General features: G+C 42.0%; 1 protein-coding gene across 1 annotated transcript in view; it reads left to right on the top strand.

Moving 5' to 3' along the window:
• Positions 1-24921, top strand: part of mtcl2 (microtubule crosslinking factor 2) — an 87240-nt gene that overhangs the window by 41315 nt on the left and 21004 nt on the right. Inside the window, exons 5-10 of the mRNA XM_070839614.1 lie at positions 16927-16989; positions 21210-21377; positions 22154-22307; positions 22463-23033; positions 23582-23876; positions 24366-24599. Coding sequence (XP_070695715.1) covers positions 16927-16989; positions 21210-21377; positions 22154-22307; positions 22463-23033; positions 23582-23876; positions 24366-24599 — 1485 coding nt within the window. The remainder of the gene's footprint in view (positions 1-16926; positions 16990-21209; positions 21378-22153; positions 22308-22462; positions 23034-23581; positions 23877-24365; positions 24600-24921) is intronic.

The following is a 24921-nucleotide window of genomic DNA, read 5'->3' as shown; positions in this document are numbered from 1 at the left end:
CAAACTGTACCATGTGGAGAACATTTCTTTTCTTCAGTTTGCACTGCTGTTCATGGTGTTCATCAACTCCACGTCAAACATCATCACTAAATCACTGTGGGCTAGTTGAGGCTTACTGTAGTAGAAGTTGAGAGGAAGATTTGTGTGCATCCTCTGTGTGTGTCAGACTGCAGATGTTGACGGGGAAAAAAAAGGGGGAAGTTCTCCGTCTAAAAATTAAAATCTTCAACAACCAATAATATGGTGGGAGCACATGATTGAATGGCTGAGAAAGAAAGAAAGAAAGAAATATGGAAACTGAATCATGGCAACACTAAATAGTAATTCATTAAAACAAGAAATTCATTGTAAATAAAAGAGATCTAGATTGTGACTCCTAAAGTAATAAAAGTATACAGAGAAAGATAGAAACATATCTAATGTATCACTATGACCAGAATAAGGGATGAAGGAGAAAACACAAATGAAAATGAATTTACACAAATGCAAAGCTTCATATCCACAGATATGAGAGCGTACAGACCAAGACGAGCAGTTTTTCCCATAAGCTGACTTATTATTGGGACAAGACGAGGTCACAGCATGTCTTTCTCCTCAGAGAGCGAGGTTAAGGCTCCAATCAGCGTGTCATATCCCGTTTGATTTCCTGTCTGAGGGGCTGATTGTCAGGATTATGGGACCCTGATGGAAGGAAGGTGGGAAGGACGGGAACTAAAACGGAGGATATAAGCAGACAGGATGAGAGATGAATGGTGTGTTTAATGTCTGGCGCCAAACATGGGAAATCTGTGACACTTAAGGGGGAATATACTTCTGCTGGAATGACAGCACATGAGTATCTGTGTGTACCTGTGTCAGATTCGTCACAGTGAAACAAGTAATGAAAGGTATCAAAAGTTTAATCTTCGACACGTGACACCAGCATTCAACATCAGTAAACCACCTACAAACTAATTATGGTGCTCTGCTGTGATTAAGGTGATTGGCCGCCTCTATTTCACACCACTGGTGTTGTTTATAGTCATGAATCTCACAGTTAAGACCATCATTTCCCTTAAATGTCACAGTAACAAGGTTGTTCTTCCCCCTCTTTTGTCTTTTCTAAGGAGGAGAAACACATTAGCATTTCACTGCCTCTACAATCCTGAAAAAAGATGTGTAACAAACATACTGAAGCTTTACCACCTGATAATTAAAACATTTCAACTCTGATACCCCACAAAATGCTTGAAAAGAGACTACAATTAACAATGTTGAGTTTTTCTTAGTTGAAAGAGTGTTTATTCACTCTAATAGCATTGACAACTTGATAACAGTGTGTTACTTTCATTAGAGGAACTGTACTCTGGACCCTAAGACTGAAATATTAGGTTGAGTGTAACATACAGGAAACATGGGTGAACAGCAACTTCTCCATGTTCTGAGCTGTAAAACAATGTGATTTTGCCTCTATATCTACATTTGACCGGGTGGCTTTGAATGGAATGTGCAGGGTGATCAGTATTTTAATTTGTTATTATTCAATGAATTACAAAATTTTCAGTATTTAATGTGAATATTAAAGACGAAGGGAGAGTCATTTGCTCTTGCTTTCTTGCCAAGAGTTAGATGGGGTCAGTGACTTCCTGGAGTCTTCCTAGGGATATAAAATGTTAATAGCCAGGTTTATATGTGCTTGTACCCTGTTATGAGGTCCTGAAACTGCAGTGCTGAAGTCGCCAAAGGTTGCAAATAATCTCAGCAGCGGATGGCTGAAATGATCAGGCAGTTTTCCATATCACCTGCATGTCTGTGTGTCAGGCCTGTGTGTGATCTTCGTCTGTGTGTTTGAACTGTCAGACACACCTAAAGGTCACCAGAGCCCTGACATGTCGATCAGAGAGGCAGCTTTGTTCTGCTGTCACTGAGCTCAAACAGGCCATTATTATTTAAAGCACAGAGGGCTTAATAGCACTTATTCTGCACACGATGATTTCCTGTGGGCTTCACACGTCACCCACCGTTAAGTAGTCCCTCTTTTTCTTATTTTCCATAGATTTAAAATACTTTAATTCAATGCTTTGCTCTCATACTAAAAGTGTGCATACTTTATTTCCAGCTGTCATTATTCCAACAAATCGTGTTCAGAACTGTTAAAGAAAACAAAACACACACACAACCACACACACACACACTTCGACATAATTGATGCAGATCACGTTGCAAATTCAAGCTGTCATGCACGCTCCACTTCATTCTCTCTCTCTGTCTCTGTCTCTCTCTCTCTTTCTCACACACACACACACACACACATTCAGTACACTCTGATATGCTCGCTATCACTGCTGACATGAGTGTGTGTGTGTGTGTGTGTCAGGTGTGAAACCACATATGACAAGACAACCAAACTAATTAAAGATGTGAACCAAGCTTCTCAAGAAGCCATATGGAGGTCATATGTGTGCATTCATTCATGCGTGTGTGTGTGTGTGTGTGTGTGTGTGTGTGTGTGGAAAGTGTCCATGCATGTGTGTGCACGTCTGAGCGAAGAGGTCACGAGGTTTTGCATACATAATAAAATGTTCTTGTCATAAGGTCAGCATGGTGAAACCTAATGCAGACAAAACATCACAATGGTATGGGAATAACTCACGCTTCATCACAATACAATATTATGATACGACATATTGATTCTTTTGTCAACTGTATCATATTTGCAGCCACGATATGGTTTCAGTTCGATCTAATTCAGAGGCGACCAATGTTAGACGATAACATATGTTTATTTCATGGAATCAGTGACACTTCCCAAATATCAACAATCAAAGTGCAGCATTTTCCTGCCTCACCTACAAATCATTTGTAATTAGCGGTCATTTCATCACGCTTCCAGTATCCAATCAAATCTGAGAACCCACCCACTCATACACCACATAAAAAGGCTACTGCTGAGGCACGTTTCTTCTTTATACACTGGAACATGCTGGTTTTCACAAAGGACTCAGATTTTGGCAGGTCATGGCTTTGATGACAGCATCAAAGTTTTTATATATTTTTAAACTTAACTGTATTTCTGAATATAGTTCTTTACCGTGATCATTTTATATTGGAACTACACATTAAAGAAAAGAAAGGGAACTGAGTTTCAGAGCATGTCCGCCCTTCTTAAAAGGGTAGTGGGGGGAGTGGGTGCTTCCTCGCAGTCCACCTGAACTTGTCTATTTGTCTAAAAGGTTAATTCTGCGATCTGTTAACACGAGTTTGTGAGACTGTCGTCACCTCAAAGTCACGCCAACTTATCTAATACACTTAGAAATAGAAAGTTAGAAAATTAGATTTTGACCTGCGAGAAATAAGAAGTTTAAAAGCGCAGGATGGGTTATTCCTCACTTTCTCCCCTTAAAAACAAACAAAAGACGAAGACAAATAAATCTCAACTTGGCTTTGATTTCACTTCCTGCTCTGCCGCTACAGCTCTGAGTGTCTGACCCTTCTAATCTTGGCGATTATGAACTGAAGGTTAATTTCAGGCCTCACCTCATTAGAAGGCCCTTCCCGGTTAAAATAAAAAACTGTACAGTGAGATAGGGAGCCTGACTGCAGGAGAGCAGGTCGGTGTTGCTGCAGAGGATGCTCTCTATTTATAGGATTATAACAGGGCGCTGTGTTGTGGTTTGCTGGGACACCCTCTGTCACACACACCAGATGGATACTTTCTGTGTTGGTGGAGCAGCTTGTGTTGTGTGTGTGTGTGTGTCTCTGTGTTCTCGTTCACATATGGTTTCTCTCTGTGACTCTTCGGTAACAGTTGCTGGCAGCTCAGGTGCCTGCAAGTGAGAAAACAAGGAGGGAGGGGCCTGTTTAACCCTTTTTTAACCAGGCCATATGACAAATACGCACACAAACAATCCAAAACGAAATACTGTTCACAGAAATGTCCAAAAGATGTAATACTCTAGAAAAAATACTGAAATATAACTGTACACATAACATCTAACTGTGCCAACAATTGTAGGAAATCTGGCTTTAGTCGCATTTTGACAGTGTGGCTTTTTTTTTTGCTTTAGTGCTCCTCATGAAGAACTGATTTCACTTCCTCTTTTAATCCAGAAAAGCAGAATTACGTCTTTGGAAAGTCTCTAATGTTAAAAGAATTGCAGCAAGATGAAAAGAATACCATGACGGAAATAACATCTCTATTCACTATTATTCACTGGGACATTTTGATGGTCACAATGTGCAGTTTTGCTGTTGAAAGTAAGTTGCTGATTAAAGCATGAAGGGAGGAATAAACTGGATGTGAGTCACAGCTAAACTGAGTGCAGCTTTAATCCTTTATGAGCAGCATATAACAGGTAACAGATCTCGCTGTTGGAAGCTTGCAGGGTCCTCTCTGCCGCTAGCCTTTTGTTGATGGTGAGGTTGGAAATCACTTGGTGTGATGTTGTGGACCCACTGTAAGAGGAAGTTCAGCTTCTATGTCAGAGTTTAATTGTAGCCCCGGTGAGAATCTATTCAGTCGGTAGGTTTAGTGAAGAGTGGGAAGGGTGACAGGTGACAAATTACAAACCTTTCATCACCATCCTCTTCTCCATATTGTCACACACACGTGATAACTTCCACCTCTTATTTCTTAGATACTAAAACTTTATCAGAATCATGGACGCATTAATCATCTTTCTTCACATTATGGAAGTCTCATATTCATCTTTTGCCAATCACCCCATACGCACTATAGCATCGCCGCCTAGCAACACCTGAGCAGCCACAAAGCAACACTAAAGCAACACGTTAACAACCATCTAGCGATCACTTAGCTTGGCCACATACTTAACCCTAATCATCCACCCACTGTAGCAACACCTCGGCACCACGTGACACCGCTGAAGATACCTTTTTAAAAACATCGCCATCACTTCAGCAAGATCACAGCTAATGGCTTGTGACATTAGTTCAGTCACTTCATTTCTAAAGACAAGGTGTTTTTGCTTCCAGAAAAAAAAGGCTTTTGTAGTGAGAAACTTTAACCTTAAATATCTCATTTCCCGGGAAAGTTAAAACATGGTCAGACCCACAAACCCATGAATCATCTTTACAGTCTTTTTTGCTCTGCACATATTTACAAAGGTAATAAAATGCAGCGCCAGTGGGGAGAACAGCTTTTTCCATGTTTACAAAATATGCACAGATATTAAACAATACATCATGTTGAAGACAGATTCATATTGTTTTGCATTAGAATTACTATTTCCAAATTTACGCAGAGGGATGATGTTTTCCGCACATAGAAAGCAAGAAAAGACAAAAACAAAAGCTTTTACAGCCCGCCCTAAGATTCTGATCACTTTATGTTATTTCCCTCATGCCATTACTGCTGCTGCAGAGCTACAGCTCAGTGAGAAATGTCAAACATCATCATGTAACTGTTATTAAGCCTGTAAAGTGTTTTTTCATACGGTCTCTACTTATCTCGGAGCCGTTTTACTATCCGGCATCATTATGTCGCAGTTTCTATACACGCACATGGTATTCCAATTTACGCAGAGACATTTTGCTGCTGATGGTGTTTATGTAAATTGGGTGACTTATTGGCAGCATGTAGATGATTTCATTCTGTGGGCTCAACAGCAAAGAGTTTCTTTTACGAAGAGCAAATTAAGAGTTCGGCAAGAGGAGAGAGGCAGTCGTATAAGCTGTAATTGTTGCCTCGTGTCGAGAGCTTTTTAAGAGTCTGTGCTTCCTGCTCTTTCTTTGTTTTGATTTGTTTCTCACTCCATCCAGTCACCTTCCTTCCTCTCCTCCTCCTCATCCTCGTCCTCCTCTCTCTTCTCCTTCCATCCTTTTTTCTCCTCTCCATCTCTGACCCTCTTAATCCTTCCTCTCTCTGCCCCTAATTTATGTCTCCTCCCTTCCTTCCTCCTCTTCCTCTTTCTGTCTTTTCATTAATGTGCTGCCAACGGGGGGCCTTGGCGACAGGCTGCAAAAGCCGTCGCCACGGCAACATATCATGGTCTGTGGTTGTTGAGGCGTTTTGTTGGGAGGTGGGGGGAGGTTTGGGGGGGGGTTGCAAGTGGATGCTGCATCCTCGTCGTGCTGAAGCTGCTCCTCAGAGCAGAGGAGGTCAGACAATCAAATATTAAATTCTCCCGACAGAGAGCTCCTCCTTTGTGTCTCTGTCAGTCCACGTTTTCCCTTCCTCCCCCACAATCTCCTAACCTCATGTATACACTGTCTTTAAATAGCTTTGTTCCACTGAACAAGTAAGAATAATGACATGTATGTGTAACTGTGATCATAACAGCATCCCAAAGAGTGGTTCATTACTTTGTGCGACTGTGCGTACATACACTCATGTTGTAAGACGACAGCTAGTATATAATGTAGAGCTGCAAACCTCCTTTGGCTGCCGTACCAGGGTGAGAAACTGACCTTCAGGTTAATGTTTTAATGGTTTTTGTTTCTTTCTTGAACTGATTTCAAAAGGTCAGTTTCGCCAATGACAAGAAAAGATTTTCTCCAGTTTGCCCTAGCGGTGCTATAATGTTGCATGTGGTGGATGGTTTGTTTGTAAGGCCAGGTTGTGGAGAATACATCATGATTTCTTGGTTACTTCAACACTACAGTGGACTGTTTCTACTAAAAGTAGAAAGTAACCAGAATAGGAAAGATGTAGTATTTTTTATAGTTTTTTTACCACTAGTTTTTTTAAAACGCAGGTAGAGATGGCAACATCCCCACTTTGTTTATAGTATTTGTTTTATAGTCGATGCAGCACTTTGTATTTGGTAGAATCAGGCTGCACTGACAGAACCACAAATCAATTAATTAAGTCGACGGAATGTATCCATAACAATTCTGATGAGCAGTTACTGACTCATGATCAATATGTTAAATTATCATACATGGAATTATGAGTCATTAATTGCTGCTGCACTACAGAAATGAGCTGCTTTGTACATAAAATGAGACAATTAGCCTTTAATGAACGTTCGGGGGCAATAGGACCCTGAGGAGAGATGGGGGGGGATGGGGTTGGGGGGGTGAGAGCGGCGTTTGGCGTTGAGGTTCGACGTCTGCCACACACACACACACACACACACACACACACACACACATATTACACACATTAATCTCTTGCTTGCAAAAACAATATACGCACAGCTAAACACACACATGAACACACATGAATAATTCAGATCAATATGAGGTATTCAGGTTGTACTTGAGGGGGTGTTCATTTGCGCAAGGTCACCTACTAACACACTGACTGCCTTAATAAGCAGAGTGTCTGGAGACACACACACACACACACACAAACACACACACACACACAAATACACACACACGTTGGCAGACATACACACAAGCTTGTCTCTAATGGAAGTGGCTGGAAGTGAGCAGCGGGTCTGGTAACAAAGAACTAAAGATCCTCCTCTGCTCTCCTCTCCTCTCCTCTCCTCTCCTCCATCTCCATCTTTTTTCAAACCCTGTCTTCCTTGTTCCTTTGTTTGCATATTTCTGAGGGTGTGTGTGTGTGTGTGTGTGAAGAGCCAAAGTAAACAGAGGAGGAGGTGGAGACGGAGGAAGAGGAGGAGAAGGAGGAGGAGGAGGAGGAGACTGGTTTTGCCAGTCTCAAATGCACCCTGTTGTCTTGATTACTTATTGCAGGAGAGGAGGAGAAGACAAAATGGAGCTAGAGAGCGGAGGGAGAGAAAGACAAATTCAAAGCAGGACGACAGACACAGACTGTTGATGCTCTGCAGGTTTAAAGCGTCATATCCATCCCCTATCAGTCTTGTGGCGCTTTGTTGCTGTGCTAATGTTATGCTAATGCAATGCTAATTGACCATTCACTCTATTGGCTTTAGCCACGCTGAGGCAGACAAACGGATGTGAGCTCAGTCGGTGTTGTGTTACATCATGTCAGCGTTCATTTGCACAATTGAAAATACAGCTACAGTCTTGACGGGAACATTTAAAGAGGCTCAGATGATGGCTGTGATACTGCAGGAGTGTAATGTGTGTCTGCTGGCAGCACATCGGGCTCAGCTTCAGGTGATTTACCAGAAATCGCTGCCTAAGTCGCAGCTGAGGCGGATCATTCATATCAGACAATGTAGAATTTTGATTAAGCCGACTAACACCAAGTTTTGACAGGAAAATCTGGAGAGGTGATGAAAAGGGGGTGCATTCAGTCGTGATGAAGCTGCTGCAACATCGTTAAATGCCGGTAGAGTCAGATTTTGGTTGATCAAATTTACCTACATCTCAAATTAAGGGAGCAGCTACTTGAAAATATGAGCACTAAAACATGGCAGAGGTGTCCTTTTTTTATGTTTACAATGTACTTGTCAATTTGTTGGCATCCAAAGGGATCAGTTATGTTTAATCTTGTCCTATAGAGTAACATTTGCAGAGCTCTGTCAGTCTGTAGCATTAGAATAAAAACTGGAGCCAAAAATCACAGCAGTAAAAATATAGAAAGCTCTAATATCAAAGTACACTGGAAATGCTGAAACTGGGTACATGACAGTATGTAACTGATCTGAACATAATCCAAAGTGACATGATGGGTTTTCTTTGTGAGTCATTCTGAGTTTTCCCTCAACCAGCCCGGTTGGTCGAGGGGAAAAAACCCCACTTGAGTTGTATCCTTCTGTCCATCTCAGTGTGCCGGGGTCGTGACCTTGTCTGTCCGACAACCGGCGGCAGCGGAGAGAAACGGTTAGATTAATATTTTCCAGTCAGCAGATCTGTTCCTCCTCCGTATCTCTCCGTATCTGTGTGTGATGAGATCGTTTTTTGTTCTTCCTCGCCGTGATGCTGCCGATTCAGATACTCATTCACCAGCTTCAAACTGCATTCGCAGAGCTGTTTTTAATTAAAACATGTTTTGACCTGCCAGGGAACTCATGTTGAACCCGGCTCCCCCCCCTCATCACCTGTGAAATCCTCCCTCAGCTCCGTCCTCACACCTTCCCCGCAGTGATGTGGACACATGCTGCGCACAAGCAGAGAGGACAAACAGTAACTGGGAATGCTCGCGTGTAAAAGAGAGAAAGAGGGCTTTGTTTTACATTTGACTAGAAACTCCAAGCTGACGTCAACTAATTGCTAGAATCAAGAATTAAAATGCTGTTCCAGATGTTCCTTTCATGATTTTTCCTTGCCCCATTCTCTGTATAAAGAGGTGTGGTGAGATCATGCAGCGAAATGACACTTTAAATCATATTCACACCTTTAATGGAGAGCTTGTTGCCCTTCAGCTGGAGTTCATCTGCGTTTCTGGTGTTAATGAGCGAAACAGTTTGATGGTTTTGGAAAGCTTGTCCACCCATTCTGACTCTCCACTTTTTTCAGTCTCCACACCGACGACAGTCATTGCTGGAGACATTACGTTTTTGGGTTGTATTTGGGTCCCTTTCATTCTTGTGAATGCAACATCTTGGGAACGCCTGGAAGGAATTTCAATCTTGGCACAAATGTCCACTTGGACTGAACTGATCAGACTTTGGCTGTTTTTGTGACTTTACAAAAGGTGTTTTTGGCCATAACTCAGGGATTCGTACTCTAATTATGACAAGGTACAACACAAATATCTAGTAGGAAAAAATGATGAAGTGTTGACACTTAATATCCAAAACGTCAAAGATCAGCTTCACTCTGATATCATGATGTTCTGCAGAAACTCTTTTCTGGCTGTGAATCAGCACCAAAACTCAGGAACAGAAGGTGAAACTGAATTCACATTTGGTTGGATGCTGAAATGGTGACGCCTATATCAGGTCCAGACAGACATGGATGTGAACTCTGACTTGACCGATTGGAGGATTCATCCAACTGTGAGGTGATAATTCTAGTTCTTCCTCTGTTTTTCTGTGTGAGTGTGAAAATCACCCCACAGGGAGAGACACTGAGAGTCAAAATCCACTGTTCCCATGAATGATAAATAACTTATGAGCTAGATCAGTCTTCTCCTGCGCCGTGCCTTTAAAGCTCATTTGAGACCTACAGTTTCCCAGTGGAGCACCGCTGTTGTCTTCATCAAAATACATTGAAGTGACACCAGAGGAAGAAGAAGAAGAAGTGCCATTTGACTGAAGAAATAACACAGTCCTCCTCCTTATATTCATAAGCAATAAAATGGACCACTGCTTAGTATTGTTTGGGTCTGGTATGACCAGTAGCTTATAGTCACTAATGCTGGCTAACTTCTTTACTTGTGCTACTGTTGCACTTTAGCATCTCACTGATCAACATTTCGCTGCTTTTATCTCAAAAACAAGACGTAAACAAACTAACTCACTGGTGGACATGTTTGTTGCTTTCTTCTTGCACTTGCTCTCACATATGTTGCCTAATGAGGATGTCTTTAACGTCACTTGACTCAAAAGGACCATTTTCAAATATATGCAGTTTATATATTTTCCTCTGGTTCAGGCAGCCATTATTTTTCAATAATGATTGTGTTTCTAGTGTGAAAATTAATTAGCAGACTCTGGAAACTTGCTAGAGTTACGTAATCCATGAACACAGCCACCGGGCTGCTTACGTGCCAAAAGCAGCGACACAGCAGTCCTCGTTAGTAATATTGGACAATATCTCCAGGGTTTGAGTTTTCTGATTATCCACCAGGAAGGATAAGACTAATACAGCAGCATGGAGCGTGCTTCTTTTGTTCAAATGAGGATATGATTACCTTCACTATTAACAAGCAAAAAAAGAGAAAATAATTAAGTCTGCATTCACTTTGTTAGTGTGTGTCACACACCTCATCCTGATAATGTAACTAAAATGAATGTAGAGCTGATGTTCGCTATAATGGATTTCAGTTAAACAGTATAAAGAGTATGCTAATAGATTTTCTAATCAATCTGTTGAAATAAATGAAAACTATGTAATGGAACACAAAATACTTCAAAATATCTAAAACGCAGGAGCATTATTTGCAGAATGGTTACGGTAACACTAGTGATATACTTTGTAAACAACTGGAGGGCAAAGAGTCAGATTTCTATCATTTCTGATCCTTAGTTTAGGCTTTATCGACAACATTGCAGCAGACAAAGAGGCTTTATGCTCGAAGCACTGACCGTGAATGGGCCATTTATTCCCAAATTCAGCACTTGCGGAGCGTTATAATGTTTTCACAAAATGTGTGTTAAAGTGTGAGAGACACGGCAGAATGTGGAAGCAGCGTGAGTGTGTAGTAATGAGCCGAGCAGACTGGGGATTTGTCAAGCGCTGGTGTTGCTTTCGTCTTATCTGCTCTGCTCTGTTGTCCCTGAGCTGCTTTCCTCTGCAGCACATAACTGGAGAGAGGCGCGTAATGCTGCATTTGCATGCTAGGAATTTACCAAAAAAGCTGTTATCAAGTATGATTAAGAATAAATATGATGTTAGAATCTGCCTGCAACAATAAAAATAATCCATTTATATTGTTCTGTGAATGTTATTGGATTGTTTTCACTTAATATCAGGAATTGAGCAGAAAAATTTCACCTTGTCACTCTTTTCTTTCTCTTTTCCTCCATACACCCTTATCATATAAATACAATAACACACACACACACACACACACACACACACACACACACTGGTTATGCAACCTATTGTGTATTGCTTTGTGTAGACTCTTTGTTCCAGTGTGTGTGGTGATGATGATGTAGAGACGAGAGTGTCCTGTCCTTTCAGGCTGAGACTGGCCCCTCGGCTGCAGAAGTTTATGTGTGTGTGTGTGTGTGTGTGTGTGTGTTTGTGTTTGTGTATTACTACATGCACTCCAGATAAATTACTTTTTCTTTCCAGAAACCCACACTCTCGCACACAAACACACTTTCACTCAGTATTCCAGCATATTCTGATCTCATTTCTGCCCCTACAGCAAAATATTTGCTGTAGTTTTTCTGCACCTAAAAGATTCCCATAGTTTTGATAATAAAATTCAAAACATTGTGACTGAAATTTTACATTTGCAGTGTGTTTTGTGCCAAAGTACTGCAACTACTTTGCTCAGAGAGTTATAAATATCATATGATAAGTAACTTTGGATGCTATTTTCATTCCGAAATGTAGGTTTCTCTTAGTGAATCTGTAGTCTGAATCTGTGGTGTATCGAACTCACCTACCAGACGCTGCAAAGCAAAATTGACACCGTTCTTGTGTCAGGTTAAGCAACACATGCCTACCAACGCTTTTAAGGGTCAAAGGTGACTCATTTCATTTGTACACAGACAGAAATCTAAATATGACAGTTGTTTGTTTTTTTTAGATTTTTGCATTTTTATATTTGTGTTTGCACAGATTAAAAGAACGAGAGAAAAATGTTAATTAGTGAGCTTTATTGGTGTTTGTAGGTGTGTTTTGAGCTGTGGAGAGGCGTATAGGCTAGCTGTTTCCCCCCACTTATAGTTTTTATGCTAAGCTAAGCTAATCACCGCAATGCACGCACATAAGAGGCTTTCAATTCTCACCTCAGACTCTTGGAAAGTGAATAAATGTATTTCCCAAAATGTTGAAGTATCCATACTGTTAGGAAGGTCAGCTTAGAACAATTAACACATTGAAATAAGACCAGTTGATACAACAATGAAAGGTCCTTCCTCACCTTGTAAAGGTGAAAATAAAAGTACAGCACCAGAGTCAGCTGGACACATACTCTAAAAATCCATTTCAATAAAGGAGTTTCGTCCTCCCTGCTGTTAGCTCTCAGGATTTCATGCCTGCTTGGTTCAGGTGAGTCTGTGCACTGAGAGCAAATCTGATTTCAGGGCAGCTTCCTGTCTCACTCCTATTCCCAGAAAACAATCTCAACTGTTGTCAGTTAACCCATGTGACGGGCCGTAACCTGACAAGGCTGCTAAAATCATTCCCATTCAGGAAACATATCAGCACACTGTAAGAACTTCAGGTACTTTGCTCCGGTCTGTCACTCAGGTCGGTGTTCTGCTGCCTGTTAAGGTGGCGAGACACTATTTTTATTCCTCTGTGTCACTTTGAATCACTGTTATGGCTGCTGTCCTGTCTTCATTCTAAGTTTCAGCATTGTTTTCAGTCTATTTAGGGCATCTTTACTCCCTTTAGCCTTGCAGACGTCATTTCATCTCCAAATTTCTCGCTCCCCTCTTCCAGACTTTCCTAACTCTCCTCGGGGTGTTTCATCAGCTCTCCCAGTGTATTTGAACCCGCCCTGTTCTGTAGCCCGGGTGTCACGGCTGGTTGAGCCGCAGATCAGATTGGATTGGAAGGAGGAGAGTTCACACCACTGTGCTTCCTCATCCATGACGGAGGAATGACAACATCTCTCTCCCTTTTTTTCTTGCTCTGTTGTTATCTGTCTCTCTGTCTTCTCTCTCTGTCATTGACCATCTCCTCTTCTCTCCCTCTCTGTCCTGATCGGTTTTCCCTCCGTCCTCCAGTTCAGTCAGGCAAAGGCGGGCTTGGTGTGCATTTATGTCTTTGAAAATTCATCTACTTGTCTCTCTTGCTACTTCTCTCTGCCTTTGTCACCCTTTCCACTATTTACTCAAGCCCATCCATCTCCCCTTCCATCAGCTCTGCTCCTGTACAGAATAAACAGTGCGATTACTGTGAAATACAGTGAAATATTATCTGACAAAACCTTTGCTGCTTCTGCTGGAAAAGCAGAGGACACAGCCAGAAGCTGTTAAATATGTTATCAGATAACATGGGACCCAACCGGTTATCTTATCTGCAGAGTAACTGTAGACCTGCAGGCTCAGAAACATGAGAGCCATGCTGTGGTGATGGTGTATGTGCGTGTGTGTGGGTGTTTTTACATAATAGATAACAAACATCTCTAAGAAAAAAGAAAAGTTAAAATGAAAATTACAGAGACAATAAAGGAGCGTCCTAGAAACAGAACTGACCCATATGAGGAAATGAAATATAGAGAGTCTCACAGTGATTACAGATGTACAGTGTCCACCAATTAAAGCTCTGGCTTCAAATTTTAGCCCAAATATTCTTTTTTCCAGCCTCAGGCAGTGCTTCCCCAATTTGGTTAAAGTGACAGTCCAGGCAGCTGTTTGCCTGCTGATGCAACTGGTACCTGAATGCAACCTAGACGCACTTCAGGCAGATGAATATCAGTTCAGGCAAGTGTTTGACAAACTGACTCAGCAGTTTGTGGTTCAGGCTGTTCAGACTTCTAATTGCCAGTGTAGCTGTTATTTGGTATTTTACTGGTTGTAATGTCACAGTAATGGCAAGTCAGTGGAGTTTGAGACGGATGATTGGCAGTCAAGGCAACTCTTCGACAGTTTGGGGAAGTTTAGGCAAAGAAGCAAAAGCCGAATGGTCCTTTTCCACAGCACATATCTTGACTTGTCATAGAAAAAGCACGGGTGCCACTAAAGGTACTGCTGTTAACAATGGCTCTGTTCTATTCAGGGAGCCCACTAAGTCATGACAGTAGCCGAAGCTGCTTTAGAACAAATTTAAATGAATTTCCAGAAAATAGGAATTCAAAACTATGACCACTCTCTGTAATAGGGAGCAAGACCTTGTAGCTATGCCAAATAAAGTAAAGTTGAGTCCAAAAGTTAATTGAATCAGTGCAGAAATGAAATAAATCAGGAAAGAGGTCATCCTCCTTTTTGCAGAAGGAACATAAAGAGATAATGTCAGGGAAAGATTCCTTGCACGGATATCAAAAAATCTGTCCACAGATTTCTATTATGTATCTAAAGATACTACATTTCCAAGGCAGTATTACATAGGTGAAAACACGGGTATAAAAGCTCCATTGGGATGTAAAAGTATCTCTTTGACAGTATTCTTACACCACTTATCTCCATAGGCTGGAAAAGAGAGTGTAATTACACTTTAACAGAAGTCTATTTTCATCCAACAAAAGACTTTTGTGTTGCAAACCAGGCACCTTTTCCTCTTACTGGCAGCTTTAGAGTCGCTCATGCAAAGCGAAACAAGGTGTGATATTTAGTGTCATGAGCTCCCTCTCAAGAGTCTAGCATGAATTCAATTCCATGTTTTTCCATCGAAGCCACCGAACTGCAGCTGAACGCTGCCCTGCTGAGAGCCTGAGATCCAATAGTTCCGACATCTGTTCAACCTCTGGCTAGAATCAATGGTTCCATTATCAGGCAGGCCCATCGATCAGTGAGTTTAGAGCCATTAATAGACTGTTTGCATCCTGATAAACTGGTCTTAAAGTGGGTTAGAAGACCGGGAGAGGGAGGGAGGGATTTAGGGCGGGGGCAAGGAGAGAGGAGAGGGATTGAGGGACAGCGGGAGATGAAAAATTTAAAGGTTGGGAAATAGCCCAACGAGTGATGAAGAGGCAAGCGGGAGGGGAGGGCGAAGGGGGAGAGGATGAAGGGATAAAAGGGGTGAGGGTGGGAAGGGGGAGAAAGACTGACTTGTAGGAAAAAAAAAAACAGACAAATAAGCAAATACCCTTCATGCTGATGCTGCACTGCAGCTCCACCTGGACATGAGAGGAATTATTCAGAAAATTTATTTTCAGAGTATTACAATATAAAAAGAACGCCCAAACTATTCTGCAGTCTGTCCTCCTCTGTCACCTTTTCCTTTCTCCCATCCCTCCATCTCTTTCTTTTGTTGTCAGTGGTTCATTGCAGAGAGAGTAGTCTGTTTCCATGGAAACGGACTGAGCCAGATGAGCTGAGCTACTTGCACAGCAGCGTCTGTCCTAAGTGTGTGTGATTGGTTTTGGCTCTAAAGAGGAGGAAGGATGATGATTTATGTGAGTCTAATGCACTGGGCGGCAGAGGAGTGTGTGTGTGTGTGTGTGTGTGTGTGTGTGTGTGTGTGTGTGTGTGTGTGTGTGTGTGTGTGTGTGTGTGTGTGTGTGTGTGTGTGTGGAGCAATGCAACCCAGTTTTTGTTTCATGTCATCTGTGCTTTTGTTGTTCTCCATACTTTTCCTTTCTCTCTGCTTCTCTTTCTGCACCTGTACCTCCACCTCACAGCGGTAATCCCACGCTCTTATCAGTGTCGCCGTGGTGATCGGAATCACTACGGGAACATCACCATAGTGATGACATGGGGCTCAGCAGAAGAAGAGGAACTGTGTCATATGATATATACCACTAGTCAGGATAAATACACATAATCAGGTTACCATCCACCAACAGTTACACATTTTGGGAAATTTACTCTGAGGGCAGCCAAGAAATAGTTCTAGCCCGTTAAAACCACAACTTTACAACATGTTCTTCACAACATGTTAATAAGTCAGTTTTAGAGCTACTGGCTGGCTGATTTTTTTTTAGCTAACCTGGCTAGTTGTTTCTACCGTGTTTTGAATCTTTAACAGTGACTTGACTGAGCTTCATATTCAACAGACAGACATTTATATCGATTTATACTCAAAGTGTCTAACTATTCCTTTAATGCCTCAACTGTAAACATTCCCATCCATCCTGAAAACCTGCAGTTCTCATGTGTGGCCTTCATTGTCTTGAAAAATGACAGCCTTGCCTTGATTTTAAAGCACAACAAACTGATGACCAGTTTGACAAGTGGATGGGTTTACTGTAGGTGTGAAAAGGCACCTCAACGTGTCATTGTCTGATGTCAGCGCAACAGCTGGTGGTTCGAATTATGGCTCATTTCAGAATGAAGATTAAATCATACGGTGGTCAGTTTTGTTTTGTTACACTCTGAACACCTCGTAATGGTCAATTTGAGGTTTAGAAATATATTTTATTTGTAAATGCCTGCACTGAAAATTTTCATTTGAGGCCTAGAAAATGACTTGTTGAAATGACTTGGACCCATGAGTGGATATTGTGATTAAATCCCACCTTTCGTTTCCACTGCAGGTCGTCTCCTCACTGCCTCGTTTCGTTTCAGGCTGGATTCAGTCATTCTTCATCTTATTGAAACAGGTCACAGTCGATGTCACATCTTACTAATGAGACTCTGTGTGTGTTTGTTGCAGAACTCCCAGAAGAAAAGAGGAGCACGACCCAACAACAAACCTGACAAGAAGCTTGGTCCACAGGTAGTACTCTCACACACACACACACACACACACACACACACACACAATGTTTTCCCACAGATGGTCCAATAAATCAATAAGATAAACAAAGTGCTGTTTCAGCAACTTAAGCCTTCTAGACAAACCTGGAGAAAGAGAGTCATTTATCTAACACACACACACACACACACACACACACACACACACACTGAGTGAAAAAACACAAATGTAACACAATCATGGATAACAAGTGGCTGAGTGTGTTGAGTTGCACATGAAGGAAAAGAAGAGAGACGCCGAAAGTTGATGAAGGCAGATTTTCACTGAAACAAAGAAGGGATGAGGGGAGAGATGGAGATGAATTGGCTGAAATCAATATTAGAGTCAATGCCAAAGGTTTTTCTGTGTAATGGATGGACTGAATAAATCTCCAGTGGTCCCACTTATTGTTTTGCTCTTTTGTCGTCCCTGCTGCCCAAAGGTTTAGATTCTTAACGTTGATTTGGTTTATAAGGCTGTAAACCAGTTTCTCCACAGACATCATGTAAGATTCTCCTCAGTATCAAAGATTCTTGTGTAACTCTGCTTCAAGTGATAGTGCTGTGTTCATTATTCAGTATATCCTTATTATTATATCAAATGAAGTTGCATATTCCCCAATTGTGAATCCCTGTTTGGGATGTTTGGACGTCCATGTCTGTTTAGTCATATCCAGAGATGCAGTTAGCTAAAGATATGAAATATAGATAATAAATATCATCATATTTTCAGTGCAGGTTTTTATGGTGTCAGCGTCGCCCCGAGGCAGCTGTCATCTCTCCAGAAACGTAATTTCATGGACTGTAGGTGACAGACTGTTATTTCTTCTTCTCTTTACTTGTTTCTACATCGAGTAGGTCAAACAGAGCAGCAAAGTGTAGGAGTCATTTAGAAACAACCTGTTTGATTCCACCCATCAGCCCCTGCAAGGCCAGTTTATTCTCTCCACCAATGTCGCCACACATAAGTGAATACAGTCGTGATGAAGTGAAATGTGATCACTTTACAGAAAGAGTGAAGCCTTATGAATGTTTCATTATCAGCTACAGCACTGAAATGTTCAGTTCTATTAAAAACAAGTATAAAACAGTGAGCATTGCATTTGTTTCATGGCAGGATCTTGCTGGTCATTTGTGACAAATGCCGGTTAATGGCAGCCTAAATCTGCTGAAAATAAAGGTAGCTCTGGTTTCTTTTCATAGTCAAAGATCGTGACAAGAACTGGAGTCAAAGAGCAGAATCGGAACCAATAAAGTCCCAATCTAAGATGACAAAACACATTTTCATTGTGGTCCAATAGTTATTTATATGAAGCAGGCGGGAAAATCTAAATGTTATTGACATGTTGATTAACACTATAGGAAACAATTAAAGTACATACACAGTTAATTATCACTTTTATTGTCAATGCTGGGTTGTCTGAGGTTATCTGGGGCCACTGACCACAACTGTCATGTTGGAAACTGTGCATCTTTGATCCTTTCAGTGTGTTCCTGCCTCAAAGCTCATGATTGTGCTGTCTGCGTGTCCCTCTGTCGACTGTGACCTATTTCCTCTGGGGATCACACTCTATCTGTCCAAACAAGCTGCGGTGCAGGTCCAAGCAGATAGATCAGCAGTTCCTGTATTCCCTCTCTCGTCTTCATCATCTCTGTGTCTTTTATGCCCTCCATCTTGTCCTGCAGGTGTTTGTACTAATGTAATCTCTGCATACCCAGTTTTTTTGTAGATCTCCTCTTCATTCTGCCTCTCTTCTTCTAAACACACCCAAAAAGTGAACTACTTTTTCTTTCACTTCACTTTTCCAAAGTCTCCCTCCCTTCTTTATTTTTGCTCATCACTAAAATAGTTCAGACGCTGCTGAAAAAGACACTACAGGAGTCAGATGTGCATGAGCTCAGGTTTTACAGAACAATAAAGTACACAGAGAAGCAGATTAGAAACGTACAGGAGTAACATATCACCACAGGAGGGTTATTCCCTCACCACCATCCCTCTCCGGCTGCTGGGCTACACAAGCCCAGGCTTCCTCTCCAAGCCACATACCATAAATGGCTGTAGATTCGCTGGCTCTCGCCTTGCTTAATGTGGTTGGAAATGCTCCACGGGCCGTAAAACAAATACAGCCACAGAGCTGTTTCTGAGGAATGGGTGCACAGGGTCACCCCAGGTCAGCAGTGGTTACAGCTGAGTTTGGGATGAGAGAGAGATGCATAAATGAAAACCATTGTTCCTCGTTATTTAGTTACAAAAATCTGAATTAGGCTACTACAGTTAAAGTTATAAATAACTATGTTGCGAGCTTTGTACAATGTCTTTAAAAAAGGCCTTAATGGTGTCAAGTTTACTGGTTTTTGTCCATCGGGGCAGAAAAACACCACAACAAACTAACAACATCACAGCCCCAGCATATTATTATTATCACATCAGAAAGTTGTTTCTCCGACATGGTAGGAAACAGTCGCCTACCTAAACATCCAGCAGATAGAGAGCAACATTGGCATTTATTAGGAGTCCTGTTTCTGTTCACCTGACAAGTGAAAGTCCAAAATCCAAGCCTTTTTTAGCTCTGTTTTGGTCTCTACCAATTAAACAATAATACACTGCAGCTCATAGTTACTAGTCTTAGCTAATGTTAGCAACCTTAAGTCATATAATGTCTGTACTTGTCCTACTGTTACACTATATTTAGTATTTACCATAATCCCATAAGTGTTACTTCAGACCACAATATAATGTTGATTATCACAGGTACCACAGTATCTGATTCTTCTCTACATAATGTAATAGTACTTTGCTCAGTCACTTGAGAACAACTTTTAGTCTTACACTTCTGTGTTTTGTATTAGTAAATATTCATTTCAGATTCTAGATGACATATGAGGCAAACCACTAATGAGTGTGTGTTTGCCTGAGTTTCTCTGTTTCCTTTGTGTTTTTTTTGTAAAAGCCTCATGAGGGGACAAACACAGCATGACTCTGACCTCACCATTTGGTAGCTGAAAGCCGCAAGTTAGTCAAATAGCTCTTTGTCATCATCTTTTAAGTTCAAGGCGAGTTTAAATAGACTGAAAAGCCAATTCATCCCAGTTGAGCTGCAGCACTGTGACGGGTTGTGGCTTGTAGTTTAGTGCATCCTATGATTATCAGCGACGATGTCAAAACATCACCAGGGATTGAAAAATACTCAAATTTGCACATCAGATAACAGTTCAGTGCCAGAATTATCACATGCTTCACCTTTGACCTCTAATGTTGTCAGTTTGGATCGATTTAAGACTGTGGAGTCCAAGTTTAGAGGTTCCCTGAGCATGAAGTAATCTGACTGGTCAGCTTGTCATGTGTCATGCGTGTGTGTGTGTGTGTCCTCTGTTCCCATGAATTTATCCATCTGTCTGCGGCTTTTACTTTCTATGGGTGTGTTTCCGTCCCTGTCAGGTTCTCTGCCCGGGGCAGATTGAAGTGCCCTCCTTCCTTTATGTCTCTTAAATGTGGGGTTCAGATTTCACACGTCTTCTCTGTGCAAGCCGACGGAACAACTTTGTGCCTCAGTGTCTCTCTGTTATCGTTTTTTATCCTTATGAATGATGTTTAATCATTCAATATAATTCAATTCAATTCAGTTCAACTGTTTTATTGTCATATGTACAGATAAAGACAGACAAGTCTATGTACAGACAAGTTTCACCATACAATGAAATTCTTGCTTTGCCCTTTCGCCTTCAATGACACTTCAGGATTTAAAAAAAATATCTATCTATTCATTATCAATATTGCCTATCTAGAAAGAGTTGAATTTATTTTTGATTTCTAATCAGGTATAGCAGACACAATAAAATTAATTTTATCATATATTCCTGGTTGTCTTAGTGTTAGAGTTTGCATCCTTCATAGAGAAACATGTTAATCTCCATCTTACTGAATCTGCAGTCAATGTAACACATGTCATCAGCATGATCCTTGTCTCTGTTTACCTTAAGCTTTGCTTCACCAGTCCAGGCTACAACAGCACCAAACGACTATTTTTATTAAATAAAGTCGCTGTCAATTAACAGACTCCATTAATCTACTTACAGGCCTAAAAAAGAAACTGCACTTTTCATGATAACAGATCTTTGTGCATGTCAGCCTCTCTGTGATACAGCAGCTTTTGTATTAATGTCACCTCAGTGTTCTCTAATCTTTCTGTCCCGTCACTGCAGGAGGACAGTTCAGACCTGAAGTGTCAGCTCCACTTTGCCAAAGAGGAATCAGCCCTGATGTGCAAGAAGCTGACCAAGCTGGTGAAGGACAGCGAGGCCATGAAGGAGGAGCTGGCCAAGTACAGGTCGCTGTACGGAGACGTCAACGCCTCGCTCACCGTGGAGGAGGTGAGGATGAGGGAGGACGTAAAGGCAGAGATATTTACTTTATAGCTGTTTTATACAGCAGCAAAAAAAAAATCCAATTCTTTGTCATTGTCAGAAAGTGATTAATGAGCAAATTAGCACAGTTGTCGGTGAACAAGGGCAGGAAACAGGCCATGTAGAGATCATTGTGTGGAGAATCAGAAATATCACAATGCAGGATAAAAGCTGTGATACAGTCCACAGAAGTGTTTTCTGAAGGCACCTTAAAGAAAATAGAAACCCTAAGGTTCCATCTTTTCTCAGCACTCAGCTCTGTAGCTCTAAATATTTGCCTGAGAGCTGTAAAGTGGTGCCATTAGGCTGTTACGGTGGTCATGGTTTATAAAGAATCCCCATATAAAACCCAAACAGCACATATTCCCCTCCTAGCTAGTAATGCCTGGGCAAACTCTACAGAGGTTTAACTGTATTGTTTTCGAAACAGCCCAAACTCCCCATAAACCCATTTAATCAAACCCACTTTGGAGCCATTTCAGTAACCAATGCTGAAAACTAAACAGTTTCAACAAACAGAATGCAGTCATTCCTACATTATTGTCAGTTGTTACAGCCTTGAATTTCCAGTCTCTTTTGTCAATGATGAGCATTCAGATATCCAGGACTATTACTGCTGACAGTGTTATTGACCTGACAGTTTGACTGGTCCGACCATGGATGAAAAAATTGGGACAAAGGGTGTAGAAGCACTTAAATCAGTCCCGCCACCCCTCCTTATGTCTTTTTCTGTTTGACCCCAGGTTGCTGACTCCCCCCACACCCGCGAGGCAGAGATCAGGGTCCACCTGAAGCTGGTGGAGGAGGAGGCCAACCTGTTGAGTCGACGCATCGTGGAGCTGGAGGTGGAGAACAGAGGGCTCCGAGCCGAGATGGACGACATGAAGGGACCACAGGGTAGGTTTTAAAGTCATCTTCTCAGCACTCAGGACTAAGAAAAGTAATCAAGTTAAATTGTTTACATGGTACAAGTTTTGACAATTTGTTTTATACTTCTCATAATTGTCATATTAGGCTCCATGTAAACGTAGCTATTGTGTCTTTTCCCCTAGATGGACCTCAAGAACTTAGTGGTGTTGGTGGTGGTCTGGGGGCGGGTCTTGGCCTAGGAGGAGGCGCCATGGTACTTGGGGGAGGGGCTTCATCTGAAAACGTCATGGAGCTCCAGAGACATCTCCAGTTTGTGGAGGAGGAGGCGGAGCTACTGAGGAGGTCTCTGATCGAGATGGAGGAGCAGAACAAACTCCTGATGAATGAGATTAACCGCTATAAGTCTGAACTCCCACCGCCAGCGTCCACGCTGTCGTCCAATTCGCTAACATCTCTGACGGATGGGCTGCTCAATGACAGCCCGGTGCACTCCATACAAGAAGGGGCGGTGCTTATCAGCACAGACGCCCCCGCCCAGGAGGAGGAGATCAGACTGGCAAGGCTTCAGATCGGAGAGCTGAGCGGGAAGGTGAAGAAGCTGCAGTATGAGAACCGAGTGCTTCTGTCCAACCTGCAGCGATGTGATTTGGCCTCCTACCATGCTCCCTCCTCCTCCTCCTCCTCTTCTTCACTACGACTGGCTCTGGAGACTGACGCCGAGGCTGGAGACTCAGCTGAGTGCCTCCCCACCAGGTAATATCGTAGTTCCAAATTTTCAAGTTCCCAAACAACATTTTTGGTTGAACTTTGGGTTCTTCTGTAAGGTTTCTGCTGGGAATTCTTCTTTTCTTAGATAACTAAACGAATACCACACAGGCTCGGTCATGGCAAAGGCAATGATGCATGTCGTTAAGACACAGTACAGTAAAGTATATTTTTGCATCCCCAGATTCTGTCGTGCAAAATATTTTATATTTCATCACAGGCCCACTTTAAGACATATTTAACACTTGTTTATTTTTTAATTGGACAGGGGACAATGAACCCTTTCATATCTCATATAGCCAGCCTGTTGTCCTGCCAAGCTTTTAAAGATTTGGGGAAACTCAAGTGCAAGCATTTCTTAAAAAGCCAGCTGTCATCTTATCCCACTCTAATAATAAGACTGAGACTCTCAGTGACGCTCAGTTTACCATGGTATCATTGAAATATAGATGTTAAAAGTTTTGAGCACAGGTCAAGATTGAACTTTCAGTCCCAGCTTTTAAGCTCTAAACCTGGACTCTCTGTTTACCCATCAGCCCGCCCCATCGCAAAGAGCCAGTAGGGGGCGAGAACGATGCCCTGGAAATCAAAGAACGGAAAATTAAGATCGAGGACAACGCTGACGCACCAACTTCACTCCCTGGGTGCCTGGGGCAGAAGGACCATGATGCCTTGCTGGCCATGAGGGACCAGGCTCGCTTGGTTTCCACGGCGATACAGCTCCTGACCTCCCCCGAGTCTAACTGCCTCTCCTCCTCCCCATCCATCTATCACAAGGTCTGCAGCAACGAGGCAGCAGAGCCGTGTGACCTGGAGAAACCTCACAGCCAGGTACATGTCCTCTGGTTGGTGTGTTTTTCTCCCACAACACTCACATAAAATAAAAACCTTTTCATTTTCAAAGAGTCGAACCCTGAACATTCACTGTGAAATCCGTGCAGAGACAATAAGTAAGTTAAATAAGATAAATAAAGCTTTTCAAGTGCAGCATGTTGGTCACCAGAATAAACTGTTACTGTCCATGTTACTTCCTCTTATATGGCTTTGTTTATTTCCACTAAATCACTATGAATTTGATTACATTTAAAAGACGATAATGGATCTTTTTATTTCTTTGGTTCTTTGGTTCCTTCTCAGGAGCAGAAAACAGCCGCAGTGACAAATGTTTTATTTTTGGCTTTGGCATTTTCTCTTGCACTGATTGTTCAGCCACCTGCAGTATCAGCTCCACAACGTGCCATTTATCAGCCCGAGCCGTTCCCTCGCACAGCCAGTAATGACTGACTGTGTGATAAATTCTGTTATTTCTTTGCTCCACAGATTTCAGAGCTGTCTGACCTGGCGGACCGGCCTCTGGTTGGTGCTCTGACCAGCAGGCTCCAGGCCCTACACACTCAACTACAGGCCTTTGTGGAGCGGGTGGACACCCTGGGGAAACCCCCATCAGGTAGCAGGGACCCTCAGGTGGAAGGAGCGTCTCCTTTGGCCTCACCCTGCGCCTCCCTCCCCTGCTCCGGAGATGACCAGGATGGACTGAACACCGCAGAGGAGAAGGTAAAAGACAAGAAGCACATTCCTCCTTTCCACTCTGTCTTTTTTTTTTTTAAGCCTTCACTTCAGTTCGGTTTTTATTTTCTTTTGTCACTAGTTTGTTTTTCTGTTGGTCAGTTTTGTGTTTGGTCCAGTGCCTCAACCATTACTTTGGCTGAATAACACTCCCAATCCCATCTAAACATGCTGCTTTGGTTTCTCCTCACTGTGGAAAATGGATTTACACAATATGCTCAAATCTGATCTGACAGGCTTCCACCGTTGGGAACGTACAAATTGCCCTTTAAATATAAAACGGTGGAGAAAAACTGCCTCTGCTGTTTTA

Source organism: Pempheris klunzingeri, chromosome 11 (genome assembly GCF_042242105.1).
Source record: "Pempheris klunzingeri isolate RE-2024b chromosome 11, fPemKlu1.hap1, whole genome shotgun sequence".
In the NCBI taxonomy this organism is placed as follows: Eukaryota; Metazoa; Chordata; class Actinopteri; order Acropomatiformes; family Pempheridae; genus Pempheris; species Pempheris klunzingeri.
Note: the sequence above shows the minus strand (reverse complement) of the source record. Positions and strands in the feature narration are given on the sequence as shown.